The 21,528-nt window shown below is 45.6% G+C and overlaps 1 protein-coding gene across 1 annotated transcript; it reads right to left on the bottom strand.

Moving 5' to 3' along the window:
- Window positions 1–3,826: 3,826 nt before the first annotated feature.
- On the bottom strand, window positions 3,827–21,260 carry IGSF1 (immunoglobulin superfamily member 1). The gene is made up of 20 exons (XM_047716799.1): window positions 21,214–21,260; window positions 18,860–18,996; window positions 18,681–18,707; window positions 17,986–18,267; window positions 17,335–17,622; window positions 14,274–14,558; window positions 13,747–14,040; window positions 13,001–13,279; window positions 12,531–12,651; window positions 10,361–10,431; window positions 10,233–10,265; window positions 9,556–9,846; window positions 8,979–9,257; window positions 8,068–8,355; window positions 6,925–7,212; window positions 6,135–6,422; window positions 5,653–5,940; window positions 5,261–5,539; window positions 4,750–4,873; window positions 3,827–4,595 (listed from the first exon to the last, which is right to left on the bottom strand). The coding sequence occupies exons 2-20, from the start codon at window positions 18,927–18,929 to the stop codon at window positions 4,460–4,462; spliced, it is 4,011 nt and encodes a 1,336-aa protein (XP_047572755.1). The 5' UTR covers window positions 18,930–18,996; window positions 21,214–21,260; the 3' UTR covers window positions 3,827–4,459.
- Window positions 21,261–21,528: the final 268 nt, after the last annotated feature.

Raw genomic sequence — 21,528 nt, 5'->3', positions numbered from 1 at the left:
ACCACAAGTTTCCTATGAGCCAACAGAGTGACCTGGACATCCAAGGACTAATGTAATTTTAGATGGCATTAATAGAAATGGTGAGTTGAGATCCTGGAAAATGATGTTTCACTGTCCTGTGTGCTCTGTGCCAGTCAGGTCACTTCAGATGTACAGGATTGCATTTTGCTCACAGTGTTTCTAGAGAGACAATGACAAACTCATTGACGAACTGTCCAGAAGTGGTGACCTGGCTTGGGAGGGATTGGAAAACTCTTTCTTGAGGATAAGATTAAAATAACCCAGGGAGGGAAACACTAAGACAACATTTGAAACAGTTCTTTCTTCTAATGAAAATGTTTACAGAACACACCCCACATCCAATCTGTTAGCATATTCTGTTGGCTCTTGGCTCAGATTACAGCAATAATCCAACCATTTCTCCTCACCACTCTGCTACTGTACTGACCTATCTCCCCCTCTCTTGCCTGATCATTGCAATCGCCTCCTAGCAGATCTCTCTGCTTCCATCCTCACACCTCAGTCTATTCTCCATGCAGAAGACCAAATAGTCCTTTGGAAATGTGAGTCTAATCATGTCACTGTGGTGACGTCCTATTTTACTCATGGTGTAAGTCAAAATCCTTACAAAGACCTACGAAGGTCTTGCTTGGCCTGGTTCCCACAACCTCTCTGACTTCATCTCCTGCTCTCCCTCTTACTTAATCAGCTCCAGCTACTAGAGTCTAGTCACAGTTCCTCCAACTAGCCAGGCATTCTGTCTCAGGGCTGTTGCACTTGTTGCTCTCCCTGATAAGAACACGCTTTACCTAGATATTTGCATGCCTTGCTCTGCATGCCCTTCAAACTGTAAGTCAAATTTACCTTCTTGGTGAGGTACTCTCAGCTACCCTTTTAATTTCTTTTATTTTTTATTTTTTTAAAAGATTTTATTCATTTATTTGACAGACAGAGATCACAAGCAGCAGAGAGGCAGGCAGAGAGAGAGGAGGAGGAAGCAGGCTCCCCGCCGAGCAGAGAGCCCGATGCGGGGCTCAATCCCAAGACACTGGGATCATGACCCGAGCCGAAGGCAGAGGCTTTAACCCACTGAGCCACCCAGGCGCCCCTTAAATTATTTTTAAAAAAATTTTTATTTATTTGTCAGAGAGAGAGAAGACAGAGCACATGCAGGGGGAGCAGCAGGCAGAGGGAGAAACAGACTCCCCACTGAGCAAAGAGGCCAGCCTGGACTCAAAGCCAGGACCCTGGGATTGTGCTGAGCCACGCAGGTGCCCCTCAGCTACCCTTTTTAAATTGCAGCAATGTCCCCACCAGACACACACTTATGTATCTCCTTTCTCTGCTTTATTTTTCATCTCATCATTTAATCACTGTTAAATATTCTATAGCATATTCTTCTATACAGTAATGGATATATAAAATATGTAAAAGAGCTGTTGTCGTTGAACCTGGCAGGAATTGGGTGGACATGAACTCTACCCCCTCTGAAGCCTGGGTAACTGAGTTAACTACATAGAGATACATTTGCAAAAGAATGTTGGCCAAACCCTGGAAGCACCACTACTGAGATATTCTGAACTCAGGGAGGACAACTCATAACTTCTGGGCATTGTAAGACTTTGGTGTGTAAGAAGTAGACTCCATCTGGGTTGCGACTTGAGGCAGAACTAGAGCCAGTGAATACAAAGGGAATGTACACAGACAGACGTGGGATCAATCAAACAATTTGAAATTCTCAGCTTGTGTCATGAAGTGGTGGGTTCCTCATCCCTGGAGGTGTACAGAAAGAGACTATTAGCTCTGCTGCGAAGGAGACTGTGTACTGGGTTGGGGATTGGACCACACCACCTTGACAATCTTTGTAGCTGTGAGATGCTTCGGCCAAAGTTATGTGAGCTCAAGGATCAGGGGTAATTTATATTTGTTTTTTAAACATGGGGAGATGATCTTTGGCCTCTGTTCCTGGCATCCCTGAGACAAATTATGCTCCTAAAGGTTCATTCCACCCTAACACAGATTCCATTTCCCAGAAATTACTCGATGCTAGGCTGATGATTAGAGGCCAGCCAGGGGTAAAGGGACTGATTCCCATGGCAACCAGGTTGAAAAAAAGTGCCATGTGGAGCATTGTCAGCAACAAGCTAAGGTTGCATTATAAATAGATATTTAATTCATTGAGATAGTTTGTGACGACTTCTGCATTATAAATAGATATTTAATTCATTGAGATAGCTCTGACAGCAAGTAGGAAAGTTAGCTCCCAAAGTCGCTCTTTGTCTTTAAGTATTTCACAGTTAATTGACAACTATTTTTTCCTTTCTAAAACATGTAGAACTTGGTTCTCTAAGTGAAAGAATGGTATATGTGAGTGTTTTTAGAAAACCCACTAACAGTCCAGTGTCACAATATTTCTCACTATTTGTTTCTCATTGAAAGGTTTATCAAAATTTTATCTGATTTCATGAGCACCCGTATTTAAATCTTTTTGACATAGAAGACCCCAGGTTCAATGTCTGGATTTCACAAGAGTCTTTTTTCTGTCATTTTTGCCTCATCTTCTTCCTGCTCTTCTAACTCAGAGGCTTCTCTAGATTTCAGACCTTGGCCCTCTGCTCTTTTCTTCCCCTTTCTCTTTCCCTTGGTTAACAGCTATGGTAATGACTTGTTAACTTGTACAACCCTGCCATTAGCCTTGATAATACACTTTGAAACACCTGATGACTGGAAAACAAAATCAGACCTGAGCAAAGTACTTCTATCCTAAAACGAAGGACCAAGAACAAGCCTCTTGTTAGTGTTCAAAATGTACAGCTTGATCGAGGGTTAGGGAATAACAGTTTGAAGGCAGAGAGTAGTGCTGAGCAGAAAGCAACAATTACGCTTTGCTAAATTCAAGTGTAAAAACACTTTTGAAATGTAATTTTTAGAAACACCATAAGAAATTAGTATAAGCCACTAACAGAATCTCATCAGATGGAAATCAGAGTGAAACTTTGTACTTCTACATTCCAAAGAGCTTAATACAAATTAGTCTATAGTATTCAGTGTTTCATTCTGTAAGGATTAAGGGAAATGAGATGCATTTTTTCCCCATTAAGTTGCTGGGTAAATAAGCTCCTTAATGTAAAATTTTATTTTATTTTATAATAAAATTTTATTGTAAACTGGGATAAAAAAAACTGTGTGCAGCACCCCTGTGCATTGCTCTACTGAACTGTGTTATCTTAGAATTAAACGGTATTGGGAGGTAAGGATCTTTAAGGGTTAGGTTTGAGGAATCATGACCTCCTCTAGGACCTGTAGGTCAAGAACAGGTTTGAGGAACTAGATAAGCCCCCTTCCCTAATCCAATCCCCCTGATGTATACTGAACTCCCACCCATAGAGCAAATGGTATGTTGATCCAGGGAGGAAGATCAGGGGTTCAGAATGCAAGCTGGTATCCATCTGGAGTCCTGGGAGCATACAACCCCCACCCTTCCTGTCTAAACAAACCACTTCAACCACCTCACTTGCTTACTCACTCTCTGAGATCCCACTACCAGAGGCCCATTCTTTCAGAAAAACAAAACTCTCTTCAGGGAATGGCAAAATATCCAGCTTTTATTAATCATTTATACTTAAGAGTGAATTAACGTACACTCCATGATTGTTAGGTAAGGGCCACAAAGCACACTTCATCAATTTCAAAGTTCTGCAGAGGGCTAATCCTAATGTTTGAAAGCAGGCATATTATGGACCTAGAAGTAACACAGTGAAAAGGATATTCTTTCTTTTTATTTTACTTTATTTATTTTATTTTATTTAAATTCAATTAGCCAACATATAGTACATCATTAGTTTTCGGTGTAGTGTTCAACGATACACTTTCAATGTTTGCCCTCCTTGGGCTGAACTTGGAGGGAATATTGCCGTCCATCCATCCATCCATCTATCCATCCATTCATCTGTGAGATTGAAGGACAAAAGGACATTCTCCTCACTGAACCATGTCTCAAACCAAATTGGGAAGTACTCTTTTGGAGCCTCCCCTCCTCCCTCACCCCATCCTTAAACTCCTTCCTTTGTGCTAGCAGCCCATGCTCTCTTATTCTGCCATAGAGGTCAGCTCCAATACAACATTTCCAAGCTATAAGTGAACAACACACCCATGGAAAAAACACTGCCATAGTTTTTGCAGTTAAATAGTGAATACTTTTTAATTCAGAATACATTTTTAACAGAATTTCATGCACCAGTAAATCAGTACAGTGAGGAGTTATAGGGGTGGGGAATCTCTCTTCAGGAAACATCTCATCCTGGTAGAGCTCTCAACTCCCAGAATCCCCTTGACCCAGCTCAGATGATTAGTGGGCAAAGAGCAGTAGATTGGGTTGACTCCCAGTATAACCAGTTGGATTTGCAGGTCTCTGAGGATAAAAGAGAGGAGAGGAAAGCTCTTGTAAAGGAGGAGACTATTATATTGGGACTGGCAGTTCCACTGAGGTTCCCTGAGAGCCTGATGAGGGAGAGCTGGTGTTGGTGCCTGGTTCTCCTTCTTGATTACACTCTTCCAGGGCTATGGTCTGGTCTCTTCCATCTGTCTCTGAGTCCCTGTGTGGAGAAAAAGACATAACTAAGGGAGGATCCAAAACCATCAATCTGAAAACAGATTGTGTTATGGGGCTCAGATATTTGAGGAGCATTCAGATCATTGTTTTTCCACCAGCCCTGGGTTTATAGAAGGAGGCTGACATGAGGTATTTACCTGGTTCGGAGTCGAGGCCACTTCTTCCACTCTATGGCTAGCACCACCCCCAAAGCTACAACTACCACCACAATCAGACTACTTCGGACAATGTTCCCCACAGTGCACTCCTGAGCAGCAGGGCCTGTGATGACAAAAGGGCAGAAACCAAGGCCATGGAGATTAGCACATATACGTTCCCCTGATCTCTTGTTGCCCCCTCATCTGGCCTCCTCCAGGGTTCCCTTGGGAGCCACGTTGAGAATACAGAGGGGTTGATTAGAGCCAGTGCTTATGTTGAGGCAGACACTGCCCTCCTTTTGGGGGTGGAAGAGGCCTTGAAAGTAGAGGCCTGCTTGTATCTCTGGGTGGATCTGAGGTCTACTGCCTCACCATCCCTAGAATAAAGATGACCACACTTGAAGTCTCAGACTCCAAATCCTCCCTGTTCCATCTTTGGTGGTCACCATCCAGACTATCACTGGGATCCCAGGTGGGTCATGCCAGGGCCATGGAAGGATTATCCTCTCACCTGCAGCCCCCACCAGCTCCAGGGCGTCGCTAGGCTCTGACCAGATATCAGGATAGGCCTGGAGGCGGTAGCTGCAGCTGTAGTTGCCAATGCCTTTTCCTTCTATGTTGTTGATGACAAAGTCCCCATCCTCTGAGAACTGCTGAGGTGCTTCTTCTCCATCATGTTCTAGGACAAATTCAACACCTGGCAGGGGTCCTCGACACTGAAGGGTGATGTCCTTTCCCAATTTGAAAATGGTGCTGGGCCAGGCTGACAGCAAAGGTTTAGGGGGTTTATCTGCAACCAATCAGGACAACCAACCAGAGTTAAAAGTGGTTTTGAACCCTCTTAGGGCTAATTACTTCAAAACTACAAAATCTAGACGATTACTGAGGTCTCCAGGACCTTACCAGTCACCCAGATCTCCAGGAAGTCACTGCGATTAGAGGCCGAAAAGGGAGCAGAGTCCAAATAATAAACACAGCTATAGACCCCAGAATCGTCACCTCTCACAGCTGGCATCCAGAAGTCAGCCCTGTACCCATTTGGGCTCTGTTGCTCCAAAGGATCTTGAATGCCCTCCTTCAGCAGGACAAATGTTGAGTCTGGCAGTTCCCCTTGGCATCGAAAAGTCATATTTTCTCCAGGGGCCACAATGGGTCCGGGCTGAGCTAAGAGGCTGGGTTTAGGGAGCAAACCTAGAAGAAATTAACTCCTGGTCAGAGAGAGGAGGCCACTTTCCAGTGTGCCACCGCCAGAGTCTGTTCAATAAATAGGAAAGACTATTGCTTGCTTCTCCTTGACCTCTTTGAAAACTATTTCCATGAGCCCTTTGGAATCCATTCTCTCTTCTCTATGCTCTCATGCCTGCTTTAGAGCACCATCACCTTACCTGTGACTATGAGTTCCAAAGTGTTGCTAGGCTGTATCTTGATAGAGCTGGTCCAGTCAGGGTGGTAGCAGCAGCTGTAACGCCCTGTGTTAGCACCAGATATACTGGTGATGGGAAATGCCCCGTCATTACTGGTGGATCCCCAGAGCTGTACTGAAGGGGTTTCTCTTTCTTTTTGTAGAATATACCCTACTCCATGGACTGGCCCCTGGCACCAGAGAGTAACATTCTGCCCCATAGGAACCACAGAACTGGGTTCAGCAAACAACAATGGCTTGGGAAATGTGTCTAAAAAGAGACAAAAGATGTAGTGAGTAAAGTTACTTATCACTCGCTGCATTAACCCTTCATCTTTCTCCTTCTGGATACAATAGTTCCCCCCTCCATGGTCTGGTCTAGCCTTCTACACTTCCTAACCCCTACTCCAGGTGTCTCTGTCCCAGTCTCATAACTTGTCTGTTCTTTTTTTCCCCATATCATTAATTAGTTTATTGTTTTTTCTTTCTCAAATTTTTACTTAAATTCTAATTAGTTAAATACAGTGTAATACTGGCTTCAGGAGAATTTGCAATTCATCACTTACATATAACACCCAGTGTTCATCATAAGAGGTGTCCTCCTTAATCCCCACCACACATTTAGCCCACCCTCAATCCACCTCCCTCCATCAACCCTCAGTTTGTTCTCTATCCTTTAGAGTCTCTTATGGTTTGCTTCTCTCTCTCTTTTTTTCCCCCCTTCCTGTATGTTTTTCAGTTTTATTTCTCAAATATATCTTGTCTCTTCTTACCAGTCACCCAGATCATAATGGGCTTGCTGAGATATGATCCCCTATTTGACATGGTTGTCTCATAGTAGACACAACTGTAGTTCCCAGAGTCCTCTGTTCCAACAGCATGGAGCAGAAAGTCAGCTGAGTTCCCAGAAGTGCTCTGGAACTGTAAGGGAACCCGGGTTCCCTCCTGCAAGAGGGCAAACCTCATGCCTTGGAAAGCCCCTTGGCAGCGCAGGGTCACATTCTTCCCAGGAAGCACCACAGGACCTGGCTGTGCCAGAAGAGTGGGTTTGGGGTAGAATTCTGAAATTCAAGAGATCACAACATGAGAGAAGCCTGCCTTCCACTTTCTGCAGATTACTTTTTCAGCATTATTATACAAACAGTATGTGTTTATTTAGCAAATTAAAAAATACAGAAAAAAACTAAAAAAATACAATTTTACCACTCAAAGATAACCATTCTTTATACATGTCTCTATCTCTTTTTCATTTTTTTCCTCTATGTGACCATGTCATTGTAGCTGTAACTATTTACATAATTAGGATCCCAATGTATGCACAGTTGTGTAGTTTAATATTTTTCACTTAACTTTATGTAGTAAACATTTTCCTATGACATTAATCAGCCTTTGAAAACTATCATTTGTAATGGCTGCATAATATGCAGCTGTCATTTCAAGGTCTTTGCCCTTTCTCTGAGGGCCATCCAGCCCTCCAATCTCTGACAACCCAGTTAAAGAAAAAGTGAACATTAAGCCTAAAGCGTAAGGCCAAGCCACCAAAAGATTTCAGAAATTGGGCATGTGAGCTTGGCATCACCCTAGAAGTGAATTACTTGCCTCTCCCCTCTCCTTTGTCCCTTCTCTCTGTATCAGTAATAATAGAATCTGCTGCCTTTCATGGACTATTTACCATGTGCCAGGCACTTTCCTAAGCATTTTCTTGGTGAATTCTTTTTTTATATATTTATTTGTTTGTTTGTTTGAGTAGGCCCCACACCCAATGTGTGGCTTAAACTCATGACCCTGTGCTCACAGAGTCCTGTGCTCTAACCTGGTGATTTTTAGAAGGAGCACCTTTCATCTCCCACTGACAGCCCTTCCACCCGCTGTCCCAGGGTCAATCCTGTCTCCATCTGTGTTTCCCCACTTCTGACCTGTCACCACGAGCTCCACAGGGTCACTGGGCTCAGACCAGATAGCGAAGTCATAATAGCGGCAGCTGTAATTCCCTCCGTCATCAGTGCCCACTGAAATGATCAGAAAGTGAGCTTCACTGGCCCCTGGGCTTGCCCAAGACTTGTCACTGGATGCTATTTCACTTCCATCTTTGTAAAGAATAAAGCTCATGTGCTGCTGGGGAGTGGAGCAATTGAAAGTCACTCGGGCACCAGGAGTGACCACAGGGCTGGCCCATGTCTTGAAGAAGGGCTTGGGGTACATTTCTAGAAGGCAAAAAAAAAAAAAAAAAAAAAAAAAAAAAAGACATAAAACCGAATTAAGAAAAAAGATAGTTAATATAGCAAATATTGGTTCCTGGAAGCTGCTTTGTTTTCTACATTACATTCAGAAGTAGGTGCATTTAAAAATCAAGGCAAATCCACTTTGTAGATGGACTTCTCCCAGGGACTCCTGTCCCCCCACCTCTCACCTCCTCCAGCTGAATCCTCCCTGTCATCAGGGCAGGCAACAGAGGCTAGCTAAAACAGTGAACTGTCATGAGGGTTCTGCTGGTTCCCTGAGGCTCAGTTTGCCCATTTGGGCAAGAAAGGGAAATGGTACTTGCTTCACCTCCCTGGAATATTTGGCCGATATCTAAATGAGATAATTGATATGAAAATAATTAGAAAAATTAAATCACCCTCCACAAACCCCAGCTATTAATAACGATTATGGCTATTAATATCATGCAGCCAGAGGCCCTGGCACTCCCAGCGCCACGCCTGCCTGGCTCTAAGATTGGACACAGGCTCCTAGGACCAGCAGCAAAGTTTGCTGTGGGGAGAGGAGTATCTGACCCAGAGCTTTGCTTTCCCCCCACCCCCTCACACACCCTTTTCAGCTCTACCTTTTATGACAAGCTCTAGGGGCTCACTGGGCTCAGACCACTTGAAGGGGCGCTTTTCAGTGTGGGTTCGGCAGCTATAATTGCCTTGGTCTTTATCCTCCATTCTTTGGATTGTAAAGAAGGCTTCTCTCCCAACGGCACCAAGTTGCTGGACAGGTTCCTGCACTCCCTCCTTATACAGAACAAACTCCATGCCTGCCAGCCATCCTTTGCACCGGATTTGCAGTTTCTGGCCCCGGATTGGGGGCGAAGCAGACATGACAGGTTTGGGGAGTATGTCTGGAAAACAAAATGGGGTGGAAAAGGAGGCAGAAGTTTGGAGGTGCCTAGATGAGACACTTTGAGTCACTTTGTTAGGAAAAAAGAAATCCATCCTGGCCTGGCCTTTGGCTCATCCTATTAGCCTCATTTCACTCTCTTCCCCACCCACCTCCCCCATTTCAGGACCCCTTCTCTCCTACTTACAGCAGAAACCCGGTGGGCTCCAGGTTGCTGTGCATTCCCCCACCCTTAGGAACACTTTTGAAGTCACAGGGCACTGAGGGTCACCCCGAGAGGAACCTCTGCCCTTTCTTACCTGTCCCCACCAGCTCAAGTGCCTCACTGGGCTCCGACACAGCCATCTCCTCCCACGAATGACAGTGGTAACTCCCAGTGTGGCTCTGGGTCAGGGCGCCAAGGGGGAAGGCAGCCCGGACTTGTTCTGAGGCCGGGCGAGTTGCAATCCACCCGGTCCCGTCCTTCAGCAACACAAACTCCTTAGTTGAGCCAGAAGGGCTTCTGCACCAGAGGGTTAAGTTCTTCCATGGGGCAAAAGGGAAGTTGGTCTCTGCCCAAAGCTCAGGCTTAGGGGTTGGCATGATTATTTCTAGAAACAGCAGAGTTAATGAAGCCATCATCCCTCCTCCCTCCCTTCCCCCTTTCTTTGCCCTTGAACCCCCTACCCAGATAGATCACAGTGCCCACCTCCCCTTTCAACACAAACCCAAACTCTTTTCCTTCCTTCTGTAGGTGCTGGGGAAAGGGGAAGCTTATGTCTCAGCTGAGCCTCAGAAAAGTGCAGAAGCTTGGGGGAAATTTTGCAGGCAGAAAAGCAGAATTGGAGGCTGAATTTTGCCAGCAGCTTTAGCAAGTGCCCCTTCCTGGCTGTCTGTCCCTCCCAACCAGTCACTCCCTGGCCACTGACACTGACACTCTGTAGTTATTTCGGATCTCCAGGAAGGAATGTCCCAGTCTGGAGCAGGAAAAACTCACCAGTCTCTTCTGTCAATACCCCATTGCAAAGTCCTGCAAAAGAAACTGCTGCCAGGGCTCTGCCCCCTCCCCCACGGGCCTTCACCCGGCCTTCTGCCCAGGCCCCTTCCCCACCCCCTTGTACTCACCACAGCAGAGAAGGGCTGTGACTATGAAGAGCATGGTGACCCCTTGAGCTGTTTCCAGCAACCAGGCTCCTCTAGTGAGACCAGAAAAGAGATGAGAGGAGCTGCTGGGGTTAGGGGGAGGGCGGAGAGAAGGGGGCGGCAATTTATGTCATTGGCTTACTCACCACCCAATAGGGATTGGATTTGGGCAGGATAATGGGATATAATCTTTTCTGACATCGATGACTTTTCTTTTTGAGGGCCTCACCACCTACAAACCTCTTGCTCTTTCATGACCCACGTGCCCCCCGCCCCCTTCCCCCTCCTCAGCCTATATCAGATGTCAGCTCCCCATGGCCCCTGATTAGGCTGTTGCTGGAATTGAGTTGTCAGATGTGAAAATGCTTTTGTAACTCCAGCTCTCAGAACCTCTGGAGCTCAGAGTGATCGGCAGCTCTGGGTGGCGGCTGTGGGGGTGGAGGAAAAAATCTTGGGTGTTTCTCCGTCATCAAGTTTAAGTTTGGAAGCAGTTTTTATTATGGCAGTATTGGTTCTCAGACCGACCTGCCTCACCTGCCTTTGTTATGGAAGGGTTGCCTAGGCAGCCGCAGTGAATTACCCGAAGATTGTCAGTGCTGAGCTAAGCTTGTCAGAGAGTGGGATCTCTCTACCCCCACCCAGATTATGACTAGCAATGTGCAGCAGCTTCGGATTATGGATCCTGTAGAATTAGATGATATTAAGCCAAAATCCATTTGGCAATTTGTACTTAGAAAACACTGACCCTCCTGTGCTTTTCAAGCTGCTTTCTCTGAAATCTGCTTCCTAAGCTCATTCTTTGATGCAATGGTCCTGAGCTGAGGTGGGGCACTTGAAGGTACATTTGTTTTCTGACCTCTGGCTTGGAGGTTACCCCAAGCTGCAGAACTCGGGATTGAGTCTGAGGACAACTAAGCCTGGCCCCCCACTGAGACTTTTTGAAAACGCAAAGGGTGGTGGTTTTTGCAGAAGACTTAGGGGACTCCCTTCTAATTACCCAAGCCTTCTGTCCCTCAAATCCTGGTGGGAAACACAGACACACACAATGACAGTCATCATCCATTGCGTATTGAATCGTTCCATACACAAAAAGGCCCATGATCGGGCGCCTGGGTGGCTCAGTGGGTTAAGCCGCTGCCTTCGGCTCAGGTCATGATCTCAGGGTCCTGGGATCGAGTCCCACATCGGGCTCTCTGCTCAGCAAGAAGCCTGCTTCCCTCTCTCTCTCTCTCTGCCTGCCTCTCCATCTACTTGTGATCTCTCTCTGTCGAATAAATAAATAAAATCTTAAAAAAAAAAAAAAAAGGCCCATGATCATGGTGAGGAGGCTACAGCCAGGTGCAGAAGGTTGGGGGTAGTAGGTAACGCCTTCAGGGACTGAGGTCCCCACCAACCTAGTAGCTGTCATTTCCCTTCCTTTTGTCAAGCAGAATCGCCTGAGCACAGGCCATGGGGATCAAGGAGTGAGGAGGATGGCCCAGGGGACACCAAAGGATCAAAGGAAATGGCAGGATGACCTGTTTGATTCACCATTTTGTAGTTCAGAGGAAGTAATTTGATTCCCTGGCCCAATCTACTGCCTCATCAGATGCCCATCCAGGTTAGCATTATATTCTCAGGATGCTCTGTACAGATGGTGGGAGGCCAGAGTGGCAGAGAGACTGGTTTCCGTGGAGATTAGGATGGACCATGATGCTCTCTAGCCCTTGAAAGCTAGGGGTAAGGGTGAAAAGTTGGGATGGAAGTTAGATAATACCCAGGGAGACAGTTTGGCTTTTTACAAGAGAGGAAGTTCAGACTAAGTTCATTTTGGAGACATCAATCATCTCTGAGGAACAGGGTGGTTTGGGAGGGAGACTTGGACACTCTCCTGGGTGGGGGTAGGGGGACAGGGAATCAGTGAATGAGGTTCTGATTGCTTTTCCCTCTAAGAATAATGCTTCTCTATCTTCTGGCTTGGGTGCTGACTTCTCTGTGAGGTGAAAGAGGAACAGCTGGGATGAGAAAGTCTTGTTTCTTAAGCCCAGAACGTAGGGGATACAAAGATTGTGACCCTGTGGCTTATCTCAACTGGGATATGACTCATTCTGAATCTCTGGGGAGCCTGGACTCAGCTAGACTGAAGAACAGGGGGCTAGGACAAGACAGTTACCTGATTCTGAGTCTCCGACACTTCCACCTTATCCACAGCACTACCAACAGCAAGGCAACAAGCTGTATGATTAGGGACAACCTGATAGCTTCATTCAGAACATAATTCCATGTGAGAAAGCCTGTGGCCAGAAAAGACCAGAAGCAGATGTCTTGATAGGGAAAAGGGGAGATGAACACATTTGGGATTGGGGTGAGGAGGAGGGAGGAGGAGCTGGTTACTGAAGGCAAAGGGAAGGTGAGACAGAGTGGCTTTATTTTTCATGAAGAATGGAAGTTTTGAAAGTGTCCTGCTCAATGCCTTTGAGTGATTATGAGACCACCCCAGGGGAAGTGTGCCCAAACCCAAGGGCCCTGATTTACATGCCCCTGACTCCCCTTTCCATAGCTTTCTGGGCACTGCTTCAAGATCCCTGGGGTATCATGACCAAAGCCATGGGAGGGCAACCCTAGGAAGAGTTGTCCTCTCACCTGCTGGCCCCATCAGCTTCAGAGGCTCACTGAGATCTGGCCAGATGTTGGGGTGTGCCTCTATGTGATAGCTGCACATGTAGGTCCCTGTGCCTTTTCCTTCAGCATTACTGATGATGAAGTCTCCATCCACTGAGAATTTTTGGAATGTTGCTCTTTCTTCCCATTCCAGAGAAAATTCAAGTACGGGATGAGGTACTTGGCACTGAAGGGTAATGACCTTTCCTAACTTGAACATGGTGCTGGGCCAGGCTGACAGGGAGGGTTTGGGGAACTTATCTGCAACCAATCCAGAAATCAGAGTTAGAGTAAGTGACCTTGAACTCAGTACCACTTCCCCCAACAAGCTTCTCACCTTCCTATTTGATCTTTCCTGTCTTTCCACTTCTACTAAATCAGTGGTCTCAAAATTTGACCATGCTTTAGAACCTCTCGGCTCACTCCTCAGCACTCTAAAGATTCTTGGGTTTCTACCTTCTATCAGGGAGACCTCATACCTATAAGTTTCCCCTGGCCAGAAGAAAGTAACATTTCCAGGGGGCACAATGAGCCTAGGCCATGCCAAGATGCAGGGCCTGAGTAACAATCCTGGGAGAGAAGATAGGTAAAGTTTTTGGAAAAAATTCTGCACCAACTTCCTAGTGTATTTTTCCTTGGCTCATAACTCCAAAAGGGTACAAGTCTGCTAGCTCCTTCTTAGAACACTGTAATGATGATAAATACAAATGACATTTGTTAGCACTTGCCTACAACCATGAGCTCCACAGTGTTGTGTGATGTCATCCCGATGGAGGTCTTCCAGGAGAGGAGATAGTGGCAGCTATAGATGCCAGCATCACTATAGGTCACATTATGGAGGAAGAATGACTCGTTGTCATCAGTGTTGGTGGTATCCAAGAGCTGAAGTGGTTTGTCTTCTCCTTTCTTATAGAGTGCAAGCCCCACTCCATTCACTGGCCCTCGACACCACAGGCTCACGTTCTGACCCATCTGGACCACAGGACTGGGCTGAGCAAGTAGCCAGGTCTTGGGGAAAGTGTCTAGGATGAGACCAAAAATATAAAGGGCTAGTGGTCTGACTCCCCTTTCACCAATAAGGGTTCTCTTCCTTCAGTACACCCTTGGAAAATCCTATCTTAAGCCCAGTTGTACAAATTCTGCTCCCTTTCCCACTGTTAGCCCTGGCTGCATGATCAGGTTCTCCACGTGGCCCAGAAGGAGTTGTATATCTTTAGCCCCTAACATAGGTCCCCCAGCATTTCCCCTCTCTTACCGGTCACCCAGATTTTCAGGATATCACTAAGGAGTGAACCCCTGTATGACCCATCATAGTAAAAACAGAAGTAATGTCCAGCATCGTGGATTTTCAAAGCCCGGAAGAAGAAGTATGCCTCATTTTTTATTGGCCTTTTGTGGTAAAAGGATTTCTCCAAGTCTTCGAGCCTTATTAGAGCAAAGGTCATTCCATAGATAGGCCCCTGACATCTGAGCTTCAGGCTTTCTCCAGGTGCCATAATGGGCCCAGGATACGCTGTCAGAGTTGGTTTGGGATAGAGTCCTAGAAAGGGAAGAGACCCTGAATTAGAGATAGGATGATTCTTCCCTATTATCTCTTAGTTTTATTTTCCTAGTTTTTTCTAAAGACAAGGAGTGGTAGCTGAACTTTAGCCCCTACTCCCTCTCCCTTCCTTGAAACTTAGCCTCTTCTAGGAGATAATCAAGGGCATGTCCTCTCCTCTCACCAAACTTTATCAGCTCCACTGAGTTCTAACTATGTATAATGCTGTGTCTCAGTGGAATATCTACATTTGTAATTGCCTGTATCTTTAGGTTCCTGAAATGCCAAATGTACTTCTTCCAACCACCCAAGAAATCAATCTTCTGAAAATGACTTTGATTTCATCTTTGTAGAGCATGAATACTACTGCAGAAATAAAAATGCCCTTTGAATATGAACAGACATTTCTGCAAAGAAGACATCCAGACGGCCAACAGACACATGAAAAAGTGCTCCATATCACTCGGCATCAGGGAAATACAAATCAAAACCACAATGAGATATCACCTCACACCAGTCAGAATGGCTAAAATTAACAAGTCAGGAAATGACAGATGCTGACGAGGATGCGGAGAAAGGGGAACCTTTGTACACTGTTGGTGGGAATGCAAGCTGGTGCAACCACTCTGGAAAACAGCATGGAGGTTCCTCAAAATGTTGAAAATAGAACTACCCTATGACCCAGCAATTGCACTACTGGGTATTTACCCTAAAGATACAAACGTAGTGATCCGAAGGGGCACGTGCACCTGAATGTTTATAGCAGCAATGTCTACAATAGCCAAACTATGGAAAGAACCTAGATGTCCATCAACAGACGAATGGATAAAGAAGATGTGGTATATATACACAATGGAATACTATGCAGCCATCAAAAGAAATGAAATCTTGCCATTTGCGACGACGTGGATGGAACTAGAGGGTATCATGCTTAGCGAAATAAGTCAATCGGAGAAAGACAACTATCATATGATCTCCCTGATATGAGGGAGAGGAGATGCAACATGGGGGGTTAAGGGGGTAGAAGAAGAGTAAATGAAACAAGATGGGATTGGGAGGGAGACAAACCATAAGTGACTCTTAATCTCACAAAACAAACTGAGGGTTGATGGGGGGAGGGGGGTTGAAGGGGGTGGGGTTATGGACATTGGGGAGGGTACGTGCTATGGTGAGTGCTGTGAAGTGTGTAAACCTGGCGATTCACAGACCTGTACCCCTGGGGATAAAAATATATTATATGTTTATAAAAAATTAATTAATTAATTAATTAAAAAATAAATAAAAATTAAAATAAAAAAAAATGCCCTTTGAACACATTAAACCCACATAAGACTTTACTTCCAACATGAGATTGGAAGAACCCAATGAAGGATTGGCCAATAAGTCTTTGACCCAAAGAAATCTCTGTCAATGGGGTCACACTTTCTTTTCCATGTATTTTTCCCCCAAGGGGATCATACTACAAAATAGAGGGCAAAAGTTATTCTCATACCATTCCTTCTTACCCACTGCAATCACAGGTAGACCCACCAATCTGTTATTGGAAAGAACAGCCCTGTCATACGCTCACTGAGCATTTAGGATGTGTCAGGCATCATGTAGGTCTAAGGATGTACAAGTAAAGAAGACACAGTCCCTATCAGCAAAGTGAGGGGTATCAGTGAATAGTTAACCACAGAAGTGTATGTTAATGGAATCTACTCAGGAAGGACATTCATACAACAAACATCCATACACACTGTTAAAACAGTTTTTGTTATTCAATCCTCAATATAAAGCTATACTAATAAAATTAATATCTACCATTTATTGAGAATGTATATGCCAGGCACTGTACATATATTTAGGCAAATCCTCACAACAACCCTGTGAGGTAGGCATTATTATTATACCAATTTTGCACAGTGGGAAACTGAGGCACAGAGAGGCATCATACAGTAGGTTGTATAGATACTGTTATCCCATTTTAGAGTGGTGGGGGAACTGAAGCACAGAGAGGTGAAGTGACTTGCTTAAGATCACAAAGGAAAGAGGTATCAGAGGTGGAACTAGAAACCAAGATTACTGCTTTTAAGTCCAGGTTATCTTCTGTGGCACCTGTTTAGACTGATGGAGGAACTAAAGCAAATTTCTAAAGGATCCAGGCCACAGGGTGGGCAAACTGGGGCGGGAGTGTGTGTCTGGCATTTGAACATTTTGGGGAGACTTCTGCTGTGTCTAGATCTTGATACTGTCTTACTAGTTCTACATACACAAGACTAAAGTAATTTGTATAAAGTCATTTCTAAAATACGAGCTATCACTTTTTGTAATTTTTGTTTACCACTGACACTAGCACAATTCTATTTTCTGTGCTTAAAAATAATAATCACAAATACAATAAAATGCAATTAAAATGCAAAAACCAGTTTATAAGACTGCAGTGGCAGTGCCTGGCACATAGTAAGTGCTCAATAAATATTAGTCAAATGAATGAATGAAAGCATGATATTCAACAAGTAGGGAACGACAGAGCTATGATGAGCTGAAGCTGCTAGACATTTGACTGGGCTCACTCACTAGCCTGAGTGAGCCTAGGTGATTGGCTTCCACACATCTGCCTGGTAGCATGTGTGATTCTAATTTGCATCTCAGGAAAATATCAAATGACTCTAGCTTACAGGCCTTGCAGGGCCTAGGACCTGGCTAAAGAAAGGAAAATCAGAAATTCTGGTTCATCCAGCCATGATTCCGGGGACAACAATCATCAGACCCCAGCAGCCATAGCCACACCCACCTGCAACAATCAGCTTCAGGGGGTTGCTGGGCTCTGACCACAGAGTGGGGAGCATCTGGATATGAGTACAGCACATGTAAACCCCTTCACTTTCAGGTGTCATGTTGGCAATGGAGAATATGGCCACTGTCCCAGTTGGGATTTGGTAATCCACAGGCTCTGCATATCCCTCTTTGAACAGCATGAACACCAAATCCTGCAGCCAGCCATGGCAGAGTATGTTAACATTACATCCAGGAAGAGGGGAGGTCTCAGCCTGGATCCAGAAGATGGGCTTGGGCAGCTGGCCTGGAAGGAGAGAATGAACTGGAATTCAGGTACAGCAAGGACAGCACTGCTCAGTGGGCAGGAGAGGAGAGCGCTACTTAAATGAGTGTTCTCTGAATAATCCTTATTTACCACCCTTCCTTCCCCCTATCTGGGGTCTCCCCTATGTTGAGAACTTGCTCTCTAGATCTGTTCCAGAGACTGCATCCTCATCTGCATTGCCAATAGAGAGTAGGCACTTACTGTGGAATGCTTGCAAATATACATTCATGCATTTAAAGTAAATGAATGAATGAATTAATGAATTAAACAAATATTGCTCTGGGAAGATTTGAATTTCAGGAGCTGGAGTTTATTCTTGATTATCTATTATTGTCTTCTTACCTGGTACCTCCAACTCTAAAACTTTACTGGGCTCTGACCAGCCTGTCTCCTTCCAGTAGCAGCACCTGTAGAGACCTGCATTGGACTTAGTAAGGGCACCTACAGGGAATGAAACTTGGAAGGTCTTGGAGGAAAGGCGGATCCAAGTCATTTGTGTCTTATCCTTCAGCAGCAGAAACTTGCTTGAAATCCGAGAGGGGCTTTTGCACCAAAGTGTGATGTTCTCCCAAGGGGCCTGGGGGTAGTTGGTCTCTATCCATAGCTCCGGTTGAGATTGCACCACTGTCATACCCAAAGATCACAAAGATATGAGCAGTCCAACCCTCTCCCTCCCATAACGTGCCTTGCAATGTTCCTTAAAATTAGCCCTGACCCAGATTCTTCTTTTTGTCTTTCCTTTGGGAATAAGAGTGTCTGCTTGTGTGGGGGGTGGGATAGGGCCCCTAGGATATTTGTTTGAGGGATTCAAGTGAGTTGGGGAATACAGCACAAGTCTGGCTTCCATTCCACCTGAATTAAAGTTTTTTACTTTCTGTGGGAAACCAAGTCATGAAGTGAGGGATTCTGGTCCCCAACCAGCTCAATCTGGGAATTATCTTTGTGGTCTCAAGGTAGTTATATCCAGGGCCATGGAGGCAGCTGATGTCTTGGAACTTCCAGGAAGGAAGGTACCTGAGGTGGCAGGATTCACTTACCTATTGATGTTATACCCAGATTCAGCTCTGAAAAGAGAGATAATGGTAAAAAGGGCCCCCATGTTGACCCCACCAACCCTCAATTCTCAATACTCTCTTCTTTCTCTCTTCTCAAAGTTCCCAGCCATAGGGGTACCTGTGACAGGGTCACCTGCCCCTCAACCCTTCCTTGTACTCACGAATGCAAAAGAGCAAGACACTGAATGTCCACAGCATGGCGGACCGTTCCCCCAGCCTGTCCAGGGTCATGGGGCCTCTGGTGCTCAATGTGTGCTTCAAGTTTGGAAGGACTTTGCCCCTCAGCAGTCGGTGAAATCTAAAAGCAGAGGTGTTTTTACTCAGCAGACTTGTCCTGCTCCTCAAAGTTTAGTTTGGATCACTAAAGTAGTTGACAACCCTAACTTCCACTCCTTCAGAGGCATGAAAGGTACTACAGGGTTACCTTGCCCCTTTTCTCCACCTACTTCTCCTTGCACCCAAGGTCTTTGCTGGCATCTAAGATGTCAGATCTGTTGAAATGTCTGCACAGCCCTGGAATCTCAGAGGCTCAGAGGATGACCTAATCCAGGCCAGAGGGGAGGCCTTGGGAGGAGAGAGATGGGAGATGTAGAGAGTCATCTTTTTAGATCCTGTATTTTATATATATATGGTCTGTGTCCTCCAACAACCTAGCAAAGGAGGCTTTCCTGCCATCCCCATTTTGCTGACAAGGAAACTGAGGATTAGAGGGGGTATATTTAATTTGCCCAAAGTTAAAAGATTAAATACCAGATATTAATATAATAACTCCAATGTCTATTCTCTAAAACTGGTATTCAAACACCCCCTTTCTTACATTTCTTCACACCTTTGATCTCATATCACCCAGGCCTCCCCTTCTGTGGATTGCTTCAGATGCAATATTACTCTCATTCTTAACTCTTACCCCCCAAAGCTCAAAAACCCCATCTCAAGTAGATGTTGGAGAATCAAGCTACTTGAGTTAATTAATGTAAGGTGTAAATGATGTATTTGCTGCCCGTAATTTATAAGCATTTTTGTTCATTGGTCCTAAGAAAATATGGTAAAGATATCTGAATTCAGGGAAGCCTTTTCATTTTCCAAAAAAATCACTATTAACTATATGTACACTAGATAGACCCTTTTGGCTTTCTTGCCTCTTCTCCACCACTGCACCCAAAGTATCCTTTTGCCAAGGGAAGGTGTCTCCCTACCACACAAACTCAAGCTAACTCTCCTCCACCAACTCTATATTCAGAGTCTGAGATCCCGGCTGTTTCACCCTATCTCAGTAGAGTGGGGGTAAAGGCAGCTCCCAGAACAGAAAAGGGCTGATTTCCCTTCCCAGAACGGATAGCAGCACTGTAGCCTCGAGTTTGTTCCAATGCTAATACTGGGTGGGATGGTGGAACAAAAAACCAAGGAGATTCATTTTCAAACATCTGGGCTGTGGGGAACAGGTGGACCTTCAGAGATCCAAGGAAACAGTTACCTTTTGCATTTCTGGATGCTCAAATTACCCTCGCTGAAATTTCCTTATCTCTAAAGTTGGGGAGTCATACCTACCTAGGATTGTTTTTGTGTTGGATCAGAGATAATATATGTACAGGACACATGGTAAATGTTTCATTACAAGGTGGCTATTTTTCTTCTTACCCAAGGGGGTATTAACCTGGTGTAGGACCATAAAGATGCTCTTTCATCTCAGCTCCTTGTCCCCCACTTGCCTTGGACGGACCTAGCCCAGGCCTGGGTTTCAGTTCCATCCTGTTGCTTTGTTCCCCCAAGGATTTATTGGTGAAGCCAGGTTCTACTGCCAAGGGAAAGGTTCAACTTGGGACTCTGCCCAGAAATGCCAGCTGAGATTCCAGGCTTGCCACTTAGACCCCTAAACCAGGGTTTTGCCTCCTGGGGACTTGAGTGGAAGGAGGGAAGGGGGCTTCTCAGCATGGCTAACCCCTCTCCAATCACTAAGGAAACCGTACCATTTACATCCAGCCCAAAAGGTGAATCTTATGCCCAGGGAATGTGGGAAACAACAGCAAGCTTCAGGTTATTGGACACGCCCATTTTGGGCCTTTCACAACCCCACCCCCACCGCCAACTTCCATAGTCTAGTCTTTTTACCCTCCCCTTCTACTCCACCCCAAGCACTTTCCCCACCCCTAGGCAGCGCCGCAGTGCTTTTGAGGGTGACAGACCCGAAGTGTCTAATGGCTCGCCCCCTGCATAGCTCTGAGGGCTCCAAGAATCAAAGGGGTTGGGCTCTGCAGGGTGCCGGGTACATGCTTCGCTGGGGGTTTGGAGGGAAGACTGAGAAGGAAAAGGGAAGGTATTTACGGTGCCCAGAGATTCTTAGCGAGGCAATGCTGGATCCGTGGAGGGACGGAGAAAGGGAGGAATAGACTGGAGAGCAGTTTGATTTGCTGCAATTAGTTACAGCAGGGAGACTATTTCGGGGTTTTGTTTAGGATCTGAGGGATAGTATTTAATCTTCAGCCACTGGGCAATGCGCTCATTTGCAGGTACTTACGGTAGTTGAAGGCCCGCTCGGCCGTTGGAGATTCTCCAGTGAGCTCCCCCAGATGCAGCAAACTGCCGGGCCTGAGAAGAGCGGTCTAAGGCCAGCCTTTAGGGCTCCGGGCCCCGCCTCTCTCTCTCCCCCGCCTGCTTTCTGGTCCGCTCCAACCTCCTCCCCGCCCTCCGCCAGGCTCTGGAAGCCCACCTACCCCAACTCTGCCTGACACCTGAAGTCCTCTGACGACCCGGATTTCTATGCCCTTCCCAGCTCTCTGCCTCTTCTGACTCCCTGCAGAGGTTGCTGGAGCCAAATTCAGGCCCCTGCCCC

Source organism: Lutra lutra, chromosome X (genome assembly GCF_902655055.1).
Source record: "Lutra lutra chromosome X, mLutLut1.2, whole genome shotgun sequence".
In the NCBI taxonomy this organism is placed as follows: Eukaryota; Metazoa; Chordata; class Mammalia; order Carnivora; family Mustelidae; genus Lutra; species Lutra lutra.
The sequence above is the reverse complement of the archived record's forward strand: the minus strand, read 5'-3'. Positions and strand labels throughout refer to the sequence as shown.